At 28.6% G+C, this 16,139-nt stretch overlaps 1 protein-coding gene across 1 annotated transcript; it reads right to left on the bottom strand.

Moving 5' to 3' along the window:
• Window positions 1-13,803: 13,803 nt before the first annotated feature.
• Window positions 13,804-15,742, bottom strand: LOC136074440 (uncharacterized). Its single transcript, XM_065786756.1, has 3 exons — window positions 15,676-15,742; window positions 14,844-15,062; window positions 13,804-14,717 (listed from the first exon to the last, which is right to left on the bottom strand). Exons 1-3 carry the CDS (start codon window positions 15,740-15,742, stop codon window positions 13,804-13,806), a joined length of 1,200 nt encoding a protein of 399 aa, XP_065642828.1.
• Window positions 15,743-16,139: the final 397 nt, after the last annotated feature.

The following is a 16,139-nucleotide window of genomic DNA, read 5'->3' as shown; positions in this document are numbered from 1 at the left end:
AAATTGATCATGTTATAAAAATAAGGATAAAAGAATGTAAAAAACAGACAAAATTAATTAATAATATTAAATTTATTAGTTGAAAAGTAATGTTTTTTTTACTTACTTTACATTGCGTATATTTGGAAACTTGCAATTGCTAAAAAGAAAACACACATATGTCATGTGTGTATGTATAAAACATACACATGCATTTCATGGATATTTAGAAATAGTACTAGTACTAACCAAAAAAAAAAGATTAACAATAACAATATTAAAATAAAAATATTAAAATATACAATAACAATAAGTAATAATGATATGAATAATAGTAAAATAATGCTATAATAATATTTAAATTACATACAATCATACCAAAATCAATAATAATAATAACCCACAACGAGCTCAACATTTTAAACACTTTTTCCTTGATTCCTTGAGCACACAAATTGATTATTTTGGATAGAAAGTAAAGGATATTAGAATTGGAACGATATTCTTGAAGGTATATTATTTTAAATGTCTTGTTTTTAAATTAGATATTCTTAAAAAATTATTGGTTGATAAGTAGTTTATAGGATATTTCACTGAAATTATAAGTATATATATTAATACAAACAAGGTACAAACAACAAGGCATACTACAAACAAGGATACGAATCTATTCATAATGAGTTTAATAAATTATTTACCATTTATAGATTTCTTCTCCAAAAAAAGGGCTGAAAAAGTATTTCTAAATCAAAAAAATAACAATAGCCATCAAAAACTAACTCTATAAACAGAAAGCTCTTTTGAATTTTATCACATTTTTATACCCCTAATTTTAAAATACATTTTTACAGGAAAATTAAATTTAAGCAACAACCAAAAAATAGTTAAGTATAAAGAAAATAATAATAATAATGAAAAAAAAACTTTTATCTTGTGCAGTCTGAAATTCTCAGTTTTTTTCAAAAAAATAAAAAAATCACTCAATATTACAACAACAACAACATCCAAAAGCAATATATTTACCAGAAATATATATGTTTTACATAAGCATGTAACATGCTTATGTAAAACATCTTGTATCATGCTTATGTAAAACATGCTTATGTATAACATGCCATGTTATTAAATTAAAGAGATATGTACAGTCCACATTTTGGATTGTTCACTCTCTTATAGTCTTAATTTTATTTATTTACTAATAAAAAATGACATTTATTTGTTGAACCAGATCAATAATATGGTTGCAACATAAACTTAATTATAAGTTGGCTAAAGGGTTTGCCCCCCTACCCCTCCGTGGGCAAACCCTTTAGCCACGGCACTGGCCTACAAAAATTCCTTGATACGTTGCAAGGCAGTATATTCATTTTTGTTATATTCATCTATTATAAAAAAAGTGTACAGCTTTGGAGCTCTTCAAACCAAATCGCACTTAAGCATGTTTGCACTTATACTTGGACTTAACACTTATATTATTTTGCAACTACTTTGCCCTTACTTTTGCAGACTCGCAGATACGAAAATTGCACTTATTAAATGCAAGTTCTATGGAATTCTTGTAGTATATGACTCCTTCTGGTTCGTATTTTAGTCTTAATGGCGATCAAATGGATTAGACTATTTGATTACATAAAATCATGAACGCAGGGTCTATCAGATAGTGGGGAGGGGAACAGGAGGGAAAAATTTAGTGGCTTTAATTTCTCTAAATATAGGGGTCTCATTCAAAATTTAATGATTTTATTTAGGAATACCTGTTAAAAGGTAGGGCCTTCGATAGATATATATATATATATATATATATATATATATATATATATATATATATATATATTTTGTAGATTTTGTAGTTATTACATCTCAAATGACAAAAAGCTTTGTAAATAAAACTGTGAGCTATTTGTGAAGAATTCTGAAACAGCATAGCAGATTTTACAGACTGTTGCTTTTGTGCATTTAATTTTTGTATCAATTGAGAAGACTGTAATCACTTCATAGCTTTCATCATTAGCATGACCTTCATAACTTTTCTCAGTAAAATCTTCATGTAGTGTTTTCGCCAGTCATTTATAATTTTGAATGAGTGACAATAAATATGTAAGTAAAGTTTTAGCATTTAGACCAGAGTTCAGAAATTCGATATAAGGCTTAAACAGAGTTACCCTTTTCCTAAAATTTCCTTGAATTTCTACGATCAAAGCAAGCGTTGTCTCTAATAAGCTGGTCATTTGATTAAAGCAATAAATGATGGTAGAAATTATTTGATCAGTGACTCTTTTAAAAACTTTAACTTGAATAAGTGTTTGCGGATTTGAAGGTCATGCATCTTTTTCTATTTCTCTAGGCATTTTTTATTCCATGCAGTCCTAGTTTCAAAAAATTTGTGTGCTTAACGTTTACCTCAAGACTGCTTTGAAGCTTCAGCTCATTTATAGATCAAAATAAATGACTCTTTATCAACAACAGATATATCTTGCGGGCTATCCATCTTAACAGAAAACTTCTTGCCTGCAACCTGATTGACAGTTTCATCTTTTCTAATAAATTCAATCGATGAATAAATGGCGTTTACTCGATGAATAAATAGCGTATTCAGGTTTCCACGCTCTTTATGTTTTTAATTTTTTTTTTCTTCAAAGATTTTTTTATTTCTTTACATACCTTTACAACGTGCCAAAGGTGCATCAAAAAGAGACAGTAATAAAAAAGTTTTAAGAAAGTTTTCATCGTCCGGGGTCCTATCTTAAACCTGATTCGTTCCGACGTCCTCAATATGGCAAAAATTGTTATCCTAAAAACTTTATGAAAACCAGTATTCGTTTAACAATTTCAATATTGTTCAGTACTTGCTGTTTTTGGGTAGCATTCATATTCGCTTTTATTAACGAATCCATATCATTTGAACCTCTTGCATTAAAAAGTCCTAATACTGCCATAACATGAGCAGTACTAGGACTTTTATTCATAAATTCTTTGGTACACAAGTGAAAACTTTGTCAAGTCAATTGTGAAGTATGTATCATTTATTGCAAATGCCAAAAAAATATTACAATGAAGACCTTTTAACTCACCAGTTTCTATTCTTGCAGTTATCCACTTAACATAGTTAATATCAGCAAGATATCTTAAAAAAACTAATTGGGATCAAAAGGTAATTTTTTTTGCCTTTTGTTATGTGGAACACTGTTAGAAAGTCTGAAAAATGTAAAAAGTGACTCACTAAGTGATACTATTTTCTGTCCGATTCCTTGAGATTCAATGAATTGAAGGCTGTGAGGAGTAAACAACTCTTCTATATTGACAATCTCAATAGTCAATACCACTCTGTGTTCACCTCTTTGAGATCCAACAGATTTATACCTGTTAGGAGTGGATGCTGCTTAACATTAACATTCAAAGTCACTTAGTTTTAAGACTCATTTGCGCATGGTGCTTTGTTAAGAAATTGTGCTCTTTACAACATAGAACCTGAAGACTCGTCTAGTTTTTTTCGCTACTTGTCTTTTTTGTGCCCCACTTAATGGCTTGAACTGTGTAGCTTGTCCATTCTGAAACAAAAAGAAAAAAAAATAAAAGTTATTTTATCTATTTTTATTTTTTCTTTATTCTGATTCACTCCCAACAAGGCTGCAAGCAACTACTGTTAAGTTAGGAGTTACTAGAAGAGTAGATTTATTGAACAATGAAACGGTTGACGGAAGATTTAAAAAGTTGAAGGTTGTATAAGTCAGGAAAACTTGATGATGGGAGAGAGTTTTAAAGGGTTGATGTGTGAGAATAAAAAATTGATGAACAAATGTCTTTAGAGTATGCAGGGACAAACACAGTGATAGAATAGGACTTTGCTGAAGACGAGTCAAGCGAGAATGAATTTTAGTTTTTTTTGTGTGTTCTTCACTTTTAACAAGGCCACAAGCAACCACTCATGGAGCTGTAAGTTACTTTACAGAACACATTAATTTTAATAGTTAATTTACAGAACACATCGAAAGGCAGGGCTATCCAGAAAGTTCTCTTCCCGTCCAATGACGGTTATTGAGCTAGAGTCGGCATGAAACCTCCTGGTTCTAAGTCACAATTCTTATCACTGCGCCACGGCTGCTGTTTATTTAAAGCCACCTTTAATAAAAATTTATTTTCGTTTTGTCTAAAAATGATAACAAATGTTATCATTTTAAGATGATAAGCTAATAAATATTATAGAGTTTCCTAATATATTGAGCATTTTTCTGAGTTAATATTTAGATATTAATTTCTTGATTTTTTGTAACTAGAATATGCATTTTTACCATGTTTAGGTGATTTTCTTGGGACAATTCCTTACTAAATCAACCTAAAACAAGTATATTTTTTTATCTAGTGGTAAGGACAGGACCGACGGAAAAAAAAGTAAAACAATTAAGTTAAAATTAAATTAAACAATAATCTAGGAATCAATAAATACATTTTAAAGCTCTATGACTTATAAAAATTAATAGAAATAAAAGCAAATATAAAATGCGAATTAAAAAAATATCGGCTGTACCCTCATATTATATTAGAGAGATGAAAAAAAACAACGAATGAACTGCAAAATAGTAAAAAAACCCAATTTACTATGTGAAACATAATTTTTTATTTTGGAACAAAGAGACTGATATTGTTACATTAACTATGCACAACATATAATGCACAACCAGTCATATAATAAAGACCAGCATTCATCTGATCATTTAAAAACTAATTGACTTTTATTAATTATCACATATGTAATTAATACCATCTTTCATCAGGTAGATTGTGCTACGATCTGAATTTATGCTAGAGCAATGACAACCAGTTTCTTCAATGATTTGAAGGTTAAAAAATAATTTCAACCGTTGAAGAGTAAAACTGTTTTTTACTATTTAATAAATTGGATTGAATCTAAATGATTGAGTTTAAAAAAATTGTTAAAACAGCAATTGTCAAATAAAAATTACTGCCAATTTTATTCCTCATAAAGTAACACTTTAGAATAATCGAGTAAAAATTCTTCTTAAATAACGGTTTTATTTCACTCATCCACAGTATATATAAAATATTAAGAAAAGTATCGGTTTGTCTAAATTTTAAAAACGATAAATGTCTACTTGCGACACAAAAAGTATTTAACCTGTCAATACCAAATTAATTTTTTAAACATTTTAAAGATGCCAGGAAGAAAGCATTGGTAATCTTCTGAAAATTATTTTTCAAAGCCAGATTAGTTTGTGTGAAAGTACTTTAACGTCTAAATTTCTTGCCCCCTCACACAACTTCGAAGTTACATCAGCATAAGCTAAAAAACGACTTAAAAGATTGCAAATTATAATTATATAGGTTTAACGCCAATGTTTCAACATTTTTTGGGTTTGGGCAGGGGTTAAAAATGCCATTTTTGATGTTTGATGACATTGATTTTCTAAAAATGGTTTTTTACAACCCAATACCCTTCAAGATGTTAACCAGTTTTGCAGATTAGGAATTTGTAACATTATAGTACCATCAACAAATTAAAAAATAAAAAAAAGGAGTTGAAGAGGAGATTTGATCAAATTTTTAACTTTTTATTTTTATTTACTTATTTTTTTCCTTGGGTTTTGTATATATTTAAGTGCATTAGCTTTTGTTTTATTCTAATTTACTTTATTTTACCCATTGTATATTTATTATATTGGGCCTTGAGCCTGTCAATAAATTTGATTGATTGATTGATATATTTACATATAAATATATATATATATATATATATATATATATATATATATATATATATTGTATTTTACTTTTTAAAAAACATGCCCAAACTTCTTTACCATATTTGTCATTATCATCATTTAAATATCTCATTGCTTTTTTAAGCTTTTTTCCTGCTTTTGAAGTACCCATGCAATTTAAAAAGTACTTATCAGCATGGCAACGTAACTTTAACATTGTTAAAGCATAATCAATTGTGCAACTGTTTAAAACCAAACTAACACCCCACTGCAGTCCTCTTGGAATAGGTGTTTTGTTTGAGGTGCTGTATATTGGATATTTTTGTCTAAACTGAAACTTTCATTTTTTGGAACTGCAAGTTCACAAAAATTCAATGTTTTTAAATTTGAATCAATATCACATTTCCTAGGGGTTTTTTTGCCTGATCTACTCTTAAGCCAATTTTTTTGTATAAGCGAAGATAAATTTCTTTTTTTCCCTTCAAAAGTGTAGTAAATTTTTTTAGTTTTTAGATAAACAGCTTACGGTTACCTGGAAACTACATGCTGTAACCGCACATCTGGAAACATTTGTTGGTTTGAGTGGCCTTTCCCTTAGGCAGTTTAACGAGTAGACATCTGAATCTTGCCATTACAATATAAAAAGTGTAATAAACAGGTTTGGATTTTCGTAGTACAGCAACAAACATAAGGAAAGAAGCAAAAGAATTGCTGAAGTGTTCAGTTCAAATAACTTATAAGCTATTGAACATACATCTATTTTACATTAAAACACAAACATTGTTGATATTTTAAGTTAAAAACATTTGTAAACTTATTCAAATAAACAATAAAAATGCATTAGTACAATTTTAATACAATTTAATTTAATTACAATCTTAATTAAAAACAATCTTAATTATCTTAATTAAAACAATCTTAATTATCTTATCTATCTATCTAAACAATCTTAACAATCTTAATTAAAAACAAATTTAATACAATCATACAATTTTAAAATATTTTATTTAAAATTCATTATATTATTTTTGGTTATACATTAGGTTATTAGGCAACTATGGATACAATACTACTACTCAGAAGTATAAAAAGGGCGTTTCTCTAACTATAAACTCATATCATATTTCAACTATAAACATATCTATATTCTCATAAGTCATTTCAACTATTGTCGTAATTGTCCTATTGTCTTAATTGTCCTATTGTCTCAATTGTCCTATTGTCTTAATAGTCCTATTGTCTTAATTGTCCTATTGTCTTAATTGTCCTATTGTTTATAATTTCTGAGCTAAAATAAAATACATAAGATAATGGGAGTATAACAACCATAATATATTAATATATTATGGTTACAAACTCTGAGCTATTTTTTGTAATTTTAAATCAATTTTTCAAGTTAAGCGATAATTTCACAAGTGAAATCTAAGCTTAAGCTATAGCTCATTGAGGCCCTAAGCGTAAATGTAATCTAGCTATGCATAAAATAAAGCATATCCGAGTACATGAAAACTTCCAAATTGTCCAACTTGTGCATCCCCAGAGTTTAATGTAACTACTAATCTTCTTCTAGTAGGAATACTAGGCATGGAATCATTAAAATTTCTGTAAAATGAGATAGTAGTTGTAGAACTAATTGCACTTTTTTATTGATACAATAGCCCAGTTGATTCATTATTAAATGAATTAATATTGACTCCGCTCCACGAAGAAAGATAAAAATCTTCTAAACCAGATGACCAGTATATGCATGCACTATTCGGATCAGATCCTTGAAATGCTGTATAACCCTGTCCGTTATATGGCGTCAATTTATCCATAACAGAGTAAGTACTTGCTGGAGAATCGTATGCATTATACATGCGTACTCTATACTCCCACCAATTTCCAGATAATCCAATAACATGCATTCTAATATACTTAAGATAAGCACCTAGACCGGCATTGTCTTTAGTGTCTAATAATATATATTCTTTACCATGAGCTGTGTTTGTAAATCTGTTTCTGAGTATAATTTAATAGATGACAATGATTGAGGTATTGATGTAGTCATTGTAATATGAGGTTGTATCCAATATGTAACGTTTTGACTAGTTTTATTGTATAATTGAATTGCTAGACTAGTAGTAAATGGTAAATCTAGTGTAAAGTATCCTCCTATTGCATTAGCTGTATACACGTTACAACCTTGAAAAGAGTTTGCATAAAATGGTCCACCTAGAGGCGTAAATAAAAAATCACAGGCAAAAGGAGTATTATTATCTCCAACACTAACTGTAGAAGTAGACATATCTCCTATGCAAAGTGCATGATCTGCAAATATTCTAAGAAATACATTACCTGGAACATTGTTATTAAAATCTAATCCTTGTAATGATAACCATAGTTTTCTGAGAATACCAGGACCAGAAGCTTGTACAAAAACTGTTGTTGCATCAACACCTGTATTTGGTGTAATAGTCTGTGATTTTAATCCAAGGCATGTTAAACTTGAATTTGATGTTATTCCTAATTCATTAAGATTAATTGTTTTATTATCAACATAATTTTTTGTAGTAGCACCATGTGAGCTAGTAGGTCCTGCTACATTTACTAATTTATTAGAATTTATACTAATATTACTAGCTGCATTATTTTGTCCATCTCTCCTAATGAACAAGTTAGTAGCTTGAGATATTGTTAAACCATCTACAGCTACAGCTGAAGTAGTATCGCGTCCGACTTTATCAACAGGTATTTTATATATAAAATATAAAACAATTACCATAGATTATTAATAATATTCTGAAAATCACATCCTTCATCTAGTTTTTTTAAAAACATATAAACACAAGTGTCCACAGAATGAGGTATTTCCAAATTGAACTTATTCACTATTATAATAAACAGGACTTTTTAAATAATGAACAATTTCAAATGAGCCATAAGAGCCAAAACTTAGTTTTTTATCTCCATCTTTGTACCAGCAAATCCAGTGAAATCCTTGCGTACTTGAATCTCCTGTATTTAATATTCTGCATTCTTTTTTTTGCGTATTTTTGGGTAATTCATCTCTTACAAATATACCTCTAAAATGTTTTATATTTAGTTTTTTTGCTGCTTCGATCAATTGAAAATTTGTTAGTGGTTCATTTGGTAAAATTATTCTTTCAACATTGATAAGTTTATAATTGTTATTTTCCATTTTTACTTATAAACTGTTTTTTTTCTCAAAAAAACAATTTGATTTTTTGGGCTACCCTACCCCCTTTACTTGGGGTCCCTTACCCAATACCCTATGGGCTCTGACTTCTTTATTGACCTCTTTGCCTATTTGACCTATAAATTATTTACTTTTAGTTTGTAGTGTCCATATGTTAATGTGTGAATGCCATCTTCTAAAATAACTCTTTCATCATCTTCTGCGCTTAAGGCTATTTTATTGACCTCTTTGGTGTAAATTTCATGTGAATGTGGTCTTATTATATACATATTCACCATCTTATTTTCTTTACTTAACAAACATTTTTTGTAATCTTCATGTGTTATATACTTTTTAACAACATTTTTCTTTACTCCTTTACATTTTTTGTTATCTTTTCCGTGTACTTTGTAAGAATACAACTTTGATCTGAGTCCTACAAATTCTTCAATTTGTGCTCCTCCAGTCTCATCTTTAAACATTCCTATTACTTTCTTATTAACACCGATTTTAAAGACTACATTATTAATTGGTGGGTGCTTCGAGTTAAACTCACTTGTATCAAATTTGCTTTCAACATCCTTAGAAATATCAGCATAAAAGTCTTGTGTTTTAATTTCGTATGCTAAAGAATCTGTATCAGTGAATAATAGTTTTGCTCGATCAGCATATTTATTCTTTATGTAATCATAATGAAATTCGTACATCAGAGTTTTGCTCAAATCTAATATACACATTCCTAAGTAAATTGGTTTAGCATATTTTAATTTTGTTCTTTTCATATGTATAGCTATTAAGTTTTTATCAAATACTGTTCTACTTTCAAATTTCGGTTTTGAAGCTAGTTTAATAGCTTCATTTCTGTCTGTTACTAATCTAATATCAACTCTGTTTTTAATATTCTCCATTGTTTTTCCTAATACTGAATTGTTCATGAGTTTAAAAAAGTCTTTTTCAAAATCATTCGTTGCTTTAGTTCTAAGGTTTGTATTTAGTTCAATGTATTCATTTACCCATCCTCTTTCTTCAAATTTTATTCCTCTATGAGTTTTAGTAATCTTTAATCCTAATCTTTCATACAATTTAAGATTTTCATAATGTATATATACATTTTCTTATTATTCAAGTTAGGGACTAATTTTTCAAAATTATCAATATTCAATCTTTTAGGTGCAAGTGGATAATCGTTATGTTCATCATGCAGATATTCAGGGTAATCTAAATCTACTTCTAGTATACATTGAATTGATTTCCAGTTTTCTATTTCATTTTCATTCATCCATTTAAAACCATGTGTTGGAAGTGGTTTACTCATTGCCTATCCATATAAATTATTAGCATCTAAAGATTGGATGAATGTTAATGGTTTGCTTTGATCATACTCATCACCCATGTACTTATTATTAGAAGTTCCTAACCTATTTGATATCATACTAATTCCACCTCTTATACCTTTCTTTATTATTAGTATCATATCGTAATCACTTAGCAATTCTAATTTTATTTTTGTTTTCTTCAATGCTGCATCCCAAGCTAATCCTAGTGATGTATAATACCAAGCAGGATCTAATTTATAACAATTCATACTAATATCTCTAAAATTTTCAAAGACATCAGACAGTAAAAGCACATCTGAAACATTGTACAAGTCATGATAATCTCTAAATGTTTTGCAATTAAACTCATTCCATACATTTTGTGCATGTGAGTAATCATCATCACTTATACCTTCATCGATTAATTTTGAAAAGAATGACTCTTTTGGCGGTAATTGTGTCTCATTAAATCTATTAATAGAATCAAACCAATCATATAGATATACACCTTTTCTTAGCAACAAATCTAATTTTTTACCTGAATATAATTTTCCAATATTTTTACACTGGTCTTTTGCTAAATTCTTTGATAAAGCATCTAAACTAGAAAGCATAAATCTATAACTATCTAAGAAACAAAATTCACGTTTAACTTCAAATTTCTTACCCTCTTTAATATACTCATCAACTTTAATTTCTCTAGAAAAGCTAAGATACTTTTCTTCATTGTTCGGTATACAATTCAATTTTCCTCGGGATAATTTTTTTATAAATAAGTGAGATTAATAACCAGATAAATTGTGAAATAGTACTGGAAAGAATTTAGGAATTTTATAATTTAAATTACAATTTTGATGAGCAGCACCTCTTCTACCTATTTTCCAGTAATATGACAATGGTCGCTTACTTTATCTTTTCCAAGATCTTTTCCACAAATGTGACATTCTGTTGCTGCATTAAAATCATGCTTGTTTTCAGGAGTAAATATCATCTTTTTTGGAAATTGAATCATATCACAAATTTTTATGATATCTTCTTGTAAACTATCAACAAAAATTTGTGCAACATCATCTGTTTCACTACCTGCAGTAAATGTGACTGGACTGTTTTGATAAAAACTTTCATCAAAACATATAATATAATAACAGAACGAACTTGGAATATGTTTCTGATATTGTTTAGTATAAGATTCATTCGGATTTGGTTCACAAGTGTCAATTTGTTTGATAAAGCTTTCAAAGTCAGCATATACTACAAACGAAACTCTCATTGATTTATTGTGATTAGTAAATTGCATTGTTGAATTTGGTGGTGGAAGTTCGATACGTACTGAATCATGTGTTTCACAATACGATTTATGATGAGATAAAGATTCTTCTTTATCTCATCATAAATCGGAAAAGATAACAAAAAATGTAAAGGAGTAAAGAAAAATGTTGTTAAAAAGTATATAACACATGAAGATTACAAATCTAAATATAAATCCTAACAAACAACTTCTACAATAGTGTTTTTTACAATGTTTATTAGATGTTTGTGATGAAAGTAATCTGCTTAAATTTTTTATTAAACAGTAATGATTGGTTTCACCATTTGAGGTTAATAGTAAATTTATTAAATGTTTGCGATCATTATTCTTTGATACATACAAAATATGAACTTCTGAGTTTTCATAACCATATACATTGACACTGATACCTTGATTGTTCTTCTCAAATTGTGTAATTTGATTTAATGATACTGGAAATTCTATTTTATCCCAGTTTATATTTTCTGCTTGATTTTTAAGCTCTTTATCAACTCTTTGACGATTATTATCTGTTGGATTTAATGCTCTTGCAATACACCACTTAAAACATTGATTATTTTCATTTTTTATATTAATTATCACATTTTTATTTGCTAAATTTTTATCAAGTGGAATATATGATTTAGCTTTAATAGGATTATACTCAATAATATTTATATCCATCTTTTCAACGGAAACAAATCTCCAACCTGATTGCTTGTTGATATAATGATAAAGATTCTAAAATTTTCTGCTTTGATAGTTCATAAAACTCATCTAAATCTGTTGATTCTAATACAACTTGATTATTCGTTCTAAATGGAGCAGATGTGATTATAGTTTCTCCTGTTTTAATATCAGTACGCTCCTTTTTACAATAGAGAACTATATAAACTTTAAAATTTTTATTTTCTTTTAGTACTTTAATAGCACTATATTTAGCAGCATTTATGAAGGATAAAGCATCATAACCTTCCATCCCTTTAACTGTAAGTTGCTTTGTCACATTTTTAACAGATGATATCTTTAATTTAAATTCTATTGGGTTTTTGTAAAACTTATTATACAACTCTACTACTTTAGATTTTAATGCTTCAATCTTTTCATTAGCTGTTTTTTTAATTTTAGCAGGAACAAAAGACATAATCCAATTTGCAATAGATTTATTCGATTCTTTTCGAGATATTGATGTATTAATTGCAATAAAAGGTGTAGGAGTTAAAATTGATGATGATATATCTGGAATAGGCTCATCTAGTAGATACTCCGTACCCATGCGAAGTATATTTCTCTGTTCAACTGATGTAGATTGCGTTTGTGTGCGCGATAACGCTTCTTTGAGATCATCTTTTCTCATTCTGTAATAATATTTAATTCCTCGCTCTCCTGCGATTTGTTGTAATTCTGCGATTTGTTGTAATTCTGCGATTTGTTGTAATTCTGCGATTTGTTGTAATTCTGCGATTTGTTGTAATTCTGCGATTTGTTGTAATTCGATTCCTGCGATTTGTTGTAATTCTCTGACATTATTATTTTCCATTTTTTATATAGCAAGATATTTTTTGTTAATTTTCATTTTATTCAAATGATTTTTCAAAATAAAAAATCTTGTCAATATTTCGTATGTAAAGTTTCATATGAAATTTACATACATTCCCATCCTCGTATTCTACCATAATAAGTAGCATTTCGATATTTTGTAATCTCCTGCTCTTTTGTAATTGCCAATGTTCTATATATAAAAGGTGTATGAGTTAAAATTTCTGAAGATGTTATATCTGGAATAGGTTCATCTAGTTGATACTCCGTATCAATGCGAAGTAGATTTTCAATTTTTTGTATGACAAGATTTTATTTTTTAATTTTTCAGAAGTTACTTTTGCAGACTTTAATATTTCAATCTTTTAACCATTATCAATCTTCCCATCATGCAATTCAAGATATCTATATCTATGCCCAGTTCCACGCATAGCACTATATAAGGATTTATATACTGTTTCTTCTCCTGTTTCTATGTTTGTTAATTTAGTAGTTTCTCTTCTTTTACTGGATGTATTCAAGGTCTTCCAACTTGTCTTTTCTCATTTACTGCTTTTACTGGATGTATTCTAGGTCTTCCAACTGGTCTTTTCTCATCAGTTGCTTCTGTTGCTTTTGACATGATTGATTCTTTATTTATCAACCCATTATTTACAGCAATCATTAAGAATGTGGCATAATTTTTAGATGTTTGTGAAATGTTATTTTCTTTTAACAACTTCTGCAAGTTTTCTCTTGTATAATACATTTTTATTATATAAAGAAAAAAATTTAATTTACAAAAACTTAATAAACAATATCCATTTTATTTCCGTCTAATTTTAATTGTATCATTCTATCAGATATTAAAAAAGCATATGCCATAGTACCTGCTGGAACAGCTGTATTAAATGTTGTTCTAATTTGTGCCGTTATTACTGTTGATTTTAATTTTTCTGATTGATTGCTAATATTAAAAACAAAGAGTGGGTATAAATCTTTATAGTCAAAAGAATTTATATTGCTTTGTTTGATCAATTCATTCGTTCCATAAATATTTTCATTAAACACAGCCTCATCTCTACAAACTCTTGAAATTTGCTGATTTGGGAATGACAAATTATAATCAACAGCAGGATATCTTTCTTGATTATTAAGCAAAATGTACATATTTTTCAAGTCGCAATGATCAAATATTGAAGGATTAGCATTTTGGTCTAACCTCTTATTAGTTTGAAATCCAACAATAATGTATCTTGGATTTTCAGGAGATGACTTTACGCTCAAGGGCCAAGAAAATGAAGTAGCTTGTGGAACAGATATACTATCAAACAGACGCTGACGAAAATTTACTGGAAGTAGTAGATCTTTTGATTCGATTAGCTTATAAAGTGTAAACTTTTCGGTATCTGATGGTAACACATTTAGCATAAACAATGATATTTTATTAAGATTAACTCCTGCAGCTACACCAGCAAGCTTAAAAGTTGCGTCATCATCACATTGCCTTACAAGAGTTATTGTATGTTTAAGCCCATAAATAACTTTGTCGTAATCATCAAAGAATCCAAAAATATGCCTTAAAGGTATGCAAAATGAAAATGTTCCTTTTGTAGTTGGTTTCTGAATTATGTATAATTGTCTTAATGCAAATCCTGAGTTATCAGCAAGTACTGCTGTTGTTGTACCGTCTTTATAGCACAATTGATTTAATCCTTGCACTAATTAAAAGCCGTTTGGGTATTTAAGCATTCCTAACATTGTAGTTGCTTGATCAGGACTAAAAATAGTTTCTATATTTTGGTTTGATAATTGGTATTTTATTTGACTAAATAAATGCATAATACCATTATTTGTAAGCGCCACTGCATCTACATTAGCATAAGCTGTTCCATCAGCTTTAACAAGTTGTCCTTTAAATAAGAGATAAGCTTCAGAAGGAAGTGTGAACAAATCTTGTTGCTCAATGTTGATTCTTATTTCTCCAGCATTTAGATTTGTGCCATTAATTGGTTTATATTTATGGAATTCAAATCTTTCAATTCCATTATCTACAATTGGCTTTTCTGTAAAATTTAATACTTCAGAAGTTGTTATTTTATTTTTTTATATACAATATTAAAAAAATTTTTTGATTGACAATTCTTAAAAACTATATAAAATGTTTAGCAAGTCTACTACGCAAGTCTACGCGTAGCTCATTGATTTAACAAGTTAAATCTATGCAAGTCTACTACGCAAGTCAAATGCCGCGTCCTTTTTTAACTAGATTTTCTATTCTTATAGCATTTTCATTTGATATTTTTTTTGCTGATCTTATTGCAGAACCCATCAATATTTTATTTATATTTGTTGTTACCTCATCTGCATTATTTTTTTTGTATTCATTATTAATCAGATCATTGGATCTAACCAAATTTGAAAGTATTCCTTAACTTTTTTCACGAATAACAGGTTGTGAAACTATTTTTGAAGATGCTTTATCAATTATTTGTATTCCTTTTTTAACTGCAGCATTTCTAGCAGCTTCTATCGCTGATGTTGATAGTTATTTTCCTGCTGATTTAGCAGCAGTTATTGCAGTTTTTCCTAAATCAGTAGCAGCCATCTTCTTCAACATAGCTGATGATACTCCTGTTACATTTGACGCTTTTATTCGTTTAAGTAAATCTCTTATACTTTCGAATATACCACTTCCTCCAATAGCATGTTTCTTTATATATCTCTTATTATTAACAATTAGCATTTTTATGTGCTCTATATTTTTTTTATTTAATCTGATATGTATTTTTGTATTGCTTTATACTCTTCACGATCTATTATACCTTTATCTAATAATGTATCACAAATTGCAACAGCTTCATTTCCTGTCCCAGTGTTACCTGCTTCTAATGCAGCTATACACAAATCAAGCATTTTAATTAATTCATCAGAGTTGCTTGAAAGAATTACAGTTTGTATTCTTGTTCTTCCTCCAACTCCATTTCCTTTTGATTTACGCTTATTTATATCTCTCCAAATAGGAGCTATTATTTCTCTGTATTTTCCACTACGAGACGACTTTGGTTTGTATGGGTTTGCATCAGAAGAAATTGCATCTGTCTGTATTAATATATTTTGATATTTTTTAAGGTCATCTTCAG

The sequence above is a fragment of the Hydra vulgaris genome, chromosome 01, assembly GCF_038396675.1.
Source record: "Hydra vulgaris chromosome 01, alternate assembly HydraT2T_AEP".
NCBI lineage: Eukaryota > Metazoa > Cnidaria > Hydrozoa > Anthoathecata > Hydridae > Hydra > Hydra vulgaris.
This window is presented reverse-complemented; position numbering and strand designations above follow the sequence as displayed.